Consider the following 5000-nt stretch of genomic DNA (forward strand, 5'->3'; position numbering starts at 1 on the left):
ATATATATATATATATATATATATATATATATATATATATATATACATACATATATATATATATATATATATATATATATATATATATATATATATATATATATATATATATATATATATATATATTCGGAAAGAATATATATTTGTAGTTGAGGTTAGACGGTACAAACATGACAAACATTCACAAACACCTTTTTTTCTGTCTGGTGGTTCTAAATCCAGCTCTCCTTCGTGATAACGTATGCTGATGTTATGTCCTTGAAATGTGGGATTCCCATTAGGCCTCACTTTGACTATCTCTCGCATTGTTATCATGTTTTCATATGTTAATCTGTGTAGCTTGTTTTCCCGGGGGCGTGAACATTGGTAAGTCCCAAGGAGTTGAGCCCGCCCCCCCCCCCCCCAAGAAAAAAAGAAAACGTTATTCTTATCTTTTCTTCTTCTTGTCTTCTTCTAGGCCAAGTTAGGATCCCGAACGTTGATCTCTTCGTCATCGAAAATTACCGCTCCCTCTTTCAGATCCGCAAGCAGGTCCCCCTCCAAGTGATGGTCTTATTTCTTCTTCCATTTCCTTAATCCGCGTCAAAATCCCCTGCATCGGACTGATTCCCTCTTCCCTTTCCAGATCCGCAAGCAGGTCCCCCTCCAAGTGATGGTCTTATTTCTTCTTCCATTTCCTTATTCCGCGTTAAAATCCCCTGCATCGGACTGATTCCCTCTTCCCTTTCCAGATCCGCAAGCAGGTCCCCCTCCAAATGATGGTCTTATTTCTTCTTCCATTTCCTTAATCCGCGTCAAAATCCCCTGCTCCGGCCTGATTCCCTCTTCCCTTTCCAGATCCGCAAGCAGCGCGTTCCCACCATGGAGACCGACATATGAACCGGGGTGTATAATCTCACCACCATGGAAACACGCATTAAGTGAGGCACTGCATGGTGACCCGCATGTGAACCATCCCCATTACTGGAAGGAAAAACAACAATACCATTAACAACAACAAACGCGCTAGGTGCCCTACTTCACGGGGACCAACGCAGTCTATTTATAAGGGAAATCGCCATGGAAGAGGAGGCGCCCCGGGGGGATCTGCACGAGAGGAATCGTCAGAAGAAGAGGGAGGAAGAGGGTCGACCTCCTTGGACCTCAGACGGATCCTCTCCCCGCGCCTTTTCTCAGATGAAAGTGATTGTTGCATTGTGGGATGAACGCATGACCCATTCTTACTCGTATGTCGTCCCGTGCCCACTTGACGTGATTTATAAACCCACCACCACAGCGGAAATCAGAATGTGAGTTACTCAATGTGTGTTCTCTGCCCACCGCCATGGAGGTTAGATTGAAAGATACACGCCCATCTTCAGAGAGCAGCTCAAGAGGCAGCTGTCTGCTCGAGGCCTCCTGTATACAGTTTTACATGTAGTATATTTGCGAAGGAAATTTGTGGTCATTTCCACTTCTTTTTGGAATGTTTTCATTGTACAGATTTTTTTTTTTATGTTCGCTCTCTGGAGTTTACTGAATGCTTTAACAGAATCTCTGACAGTCTGATCTTATCTACAAAGTTAAATTAACTATGAAATGAGGGCGACTATACAATTTACCTTTAACCGGTTTTTTAATTATTGAAATGTATAACAATGCATTTAGATTCTGAACGTTATTATATATTTCTCGGTGATGTGAACGATTTTTTTTATTGTGATGAAACTAATGCATTATACATGTTGCTCCCAGTGTTTGTTAGACAGAGAGACACAATGCATTATATATGTGTCTCTCTGCATCACCGTAGCATAGTGTTCAATGTGCCAAAGCAAAGGAACTGCCAAGAGAGTGCCAGTGTGCCACTTAAAGGTTGTAGCACAATAAAAGGAAGAATGGAAAAGAGAAAAAACATAAACAGGTCATTGTTAGGAATTTCTGTGTAGGTAGAGGTTGGTGATTGTCTTCCCTAAAACCAATATAGATTTAAAAGATTGTTATCGTCCAGAGGGTATGTGTATGTATAATACAAACAACACACACACACACACACACACACACACACACACACACACACACACACACACACACACACACACACACACACACACACACACACACACACACACACACACACATACAATTACGATTCTAACATTTCAACAGACTTGCCCCATGTAGTATAAGGGTTGAATTGTCACAAAGAGGGCGTCACGTGTTAGGTGATTCCAGTGCTTTAAATTGTGTCTTATGGGCGTCCAGTGTGCGAAGGCCTGTCATGAGTTCCTCTTTCTTATTTTGACTTCTTGTTTCGAGAAGGGAGAACCCATAAAAAAAAAGAATGTAAGAAGAATCTATAAGTTCTGCCGCCTTTCCCTACTTTTTAATGGAATTGACCACTTACTGAATAAAGAGAAAGATTTTGGTTTATTTTCGAATTATGCATGAAGTTAAATGTTAAGGAGTATTTTTATGTCTTGGAGTTTTATTGGATTTTTATACTTCAGTAAAACTGTGTTTGAATACTTCATTTTTAGGTGGGTAATAAATTGCAGATTTTATAATCACGTATGTTTTAGGTATGAGCGATCATTATGCTGTTTTATATATGTACAGTGTGTGTGTGTGTGTGTGTGTGTGTGTGTGTGTGTGTGTGTGTGTGTGTGTGTGTGTGTGTGTGTGTGTGTGTGTGTGTGTGTGTGTGTGTGTGTGTGTGTGTCTGTCTGTGTTTGTGTCTCAACAAGCTAACATTTCTTGCTTTCATATGCTTCTTAAATCGAAACCTCGATATTTTTTCACCAAATAATGACGCCAAAATATATTTAAAAAATGTTAGGCTGCAGAAGAGAGATTCACAACAAGGATGAAACAAACTTTCATTGATCTCATCTTGTCCTTTCCCTCTGTACCAATCGCATTCCCATTCAACCGGTGTAATCAACATATAAATAGCTTATCAACCCTTAGAGTCGACATTTTATCATGAGCCACAGTCCCTGGAATTCGAGGTCTTGCCCAACCGATGCCCTTAGTCAAACCCCTTTCGACACCCGAAGCCTCAAAGACCCCTCAGTCTATTTTCAGCTCTCCATAAAGACCCATTCGTATATTTTTAACACTTCGGAAGACCCAATGTTCTTTTCGAAAACTAAAAGACCGACTTAAAGACCCATTAGTATATTTTAAACACTTCGGAAGACCCAGTGTTCTTTTCGAAAACTAAAAGACCGACTTTTTTCATTCTTAAGTCTCTGAAAGACCAATGTTTCACCTTTAGCTCTCCAAAAGAGACCAGTTTTATGAGTTCACGGTCCTATATATCATCCTTCATTCGCCTTCCCGCAAAATTGTAATAAAATGACGATAATGACAATTATTTCCCATCTTATCAACGATATTTTACAAAGACATCCATCAGGTTTTTTCCAAATCACTCTCTTATTCTTTATCAAACACCTCACAAGGACAACAACAAGGGTTAGCTTCTGTCTTTGTTTTTTACATCCTTATTTTTTTCTCTAATCGCCTCAAGGACAAAGCGCACAGGAGATCGCGCGAGAGAGAAAGAGAGAGAGATAGAGAGAGAGAGAGAGGCGGGAAGTGACACATTCAGAAATCCCAGCAGAGCGAGACCGCGTGAGGCGTAGCTCTGGTGTAGCCTTCAACAACATTATTTTTAGGATATCCGGTGTCGTGTGCGTCAAAAAAAAATTAAAGAAAAAAGAAGAGGGGAGACGAGTATCCCCTCGCTCGCTCGGCTCATGGAGTAGAGGGGGGTGGGGGAAGGGCGAGGGGGGGTAGGGAGGGAGTGACCTGGGTATAGAGGGGAAGCTTAATGTTGTCTGTTTGGGGTGGGCGCTTTGCTGGCTTCTGAAGGGATGTCGATGCGCTGGAAGGGGTCGGCTTTGAGAACCAGATGAGAAAACTATTTTGTGTGATATTTTTTTTCGAATACTACTACTACTACTACTACTACTACTACTACTACTACTACTACTACTACAATTACTACTACTACTACTACTACTACTACTACTACAATTACTACTACTACTACAATTACTACTACTACTACAATTACTACTACTACTACCACTACTACCACTACCCCCACCACCACTCCTCCAACTACTACTACCACTACACAACCTCTTCTACCACTCCAACTACTACTACTTCTACTACCAGCACTGACATTACCCCTAATATTAGTCCTCCCACTACAACTACCATAATGTCTGTTACAACGACTAAAACCCCATTTCCTCGCTTTTCCTAAAACGCTCATACCTTGAACACGTACAGATCTGAAGCTTTACCCGCGCCCGTGACACTAAGGGCTTAAACTGTGTGTCTTAGGATGGTAATCTCAGCCTTTTGGCATTAACTGTATTTTTTAAAATTCTATTTTATTCTTATTCTTATGTTTGTTATGATAATCGTAATGATAATGATAATAATAGTAATTATTATTTTGATATTGTAATCATTATTATCATTATTATTATTGTTTTACTTTTAAGATGATAAAGTGTTGTCGAACTTTCCCTTATTTTAGTACTTAAGGTGAAGTTGTGGCGTTTGGGCGGGCGTAGGGGGCGTGGCCAGGGGAGGGGGCTAGGAGGGGGGCAGGGACAAGGACAGGGCCAAGAGGATGGCACTCCCGTTTCCTCCCCCCCACCCTTCCTCTCCCTCTCTCCCCCCTCTCCTCCTCGTCCGTGAGAGAAATTTTAAAAAAGGAATTTATGCTGCTTGTTGCTATGCCCAGTGTTCGTCTTCCATTCCTCGAGTTCCAAGTGTGTCACTTTGTTTCGTCGTTTCATTGTGTTTCGTCCTCTTCGGTTTGGTTAGCTGTGACGATTAGCGCGCGCCCCTCAACGAGCGTTTTTTCTTCTTCATTTTCCTTTTCTTCTTTGTGTTCTTCCTCTCCCTCTTTGTCTTCTTCCTCTCCTTCTTCTTTGTCTTCTTCCTTTCCTTCTTTGTCTTCTTCCTCTCCTTTTCTGTCTTCTTCCTCTCCT

General features: G+C 41.1%; 2 protein-coding genes across 6 annotated transcripts in view; both read left to right on the plus strand.

Moving 5' to 3' along the window:
- LOC113803010 (uncharacterized) overlaps window positions 1-5000 on the plus strand; it is a gene marked incomplete in the record, with an annotated part of 27230 nt that overhangs the window by 20972 nt on the left and 1258 nt on the right. The window contains 1 exon segment of the mRNA XM_070139971.1: window positions 838-5000. This exon segment is cut by the window's right edge and continues 1258 nt beyond it. Coding sequence (XP_069996072.1) covers window positions 838-879 — 42 coding nt within the window.
- Window positions 1-5000, plus strand: part of LOC113803000 (uncharacterized) — a 67100-nt gene that overhangs the window by 15502 nt on the left and 46598 nt on the right. The window lies entirely within an intron of this gene.

The sequence above is a fragment of the Penaeus vannamei genome, chromosome 26 (genome assembly GCF_042767895.1).
Source record: "Penaeus vannamei isolate JL-2024 chromosome 26, ASM4276789v1, whole genome shotgun sequence".
In the NCBI taxonomy this organism is placed as follows: Eukaryota; Metazoa; Arthropoda; class Malacostraca; order Decapoda; family Penaeidae; genus Penaeus; species Penaeus vannamei.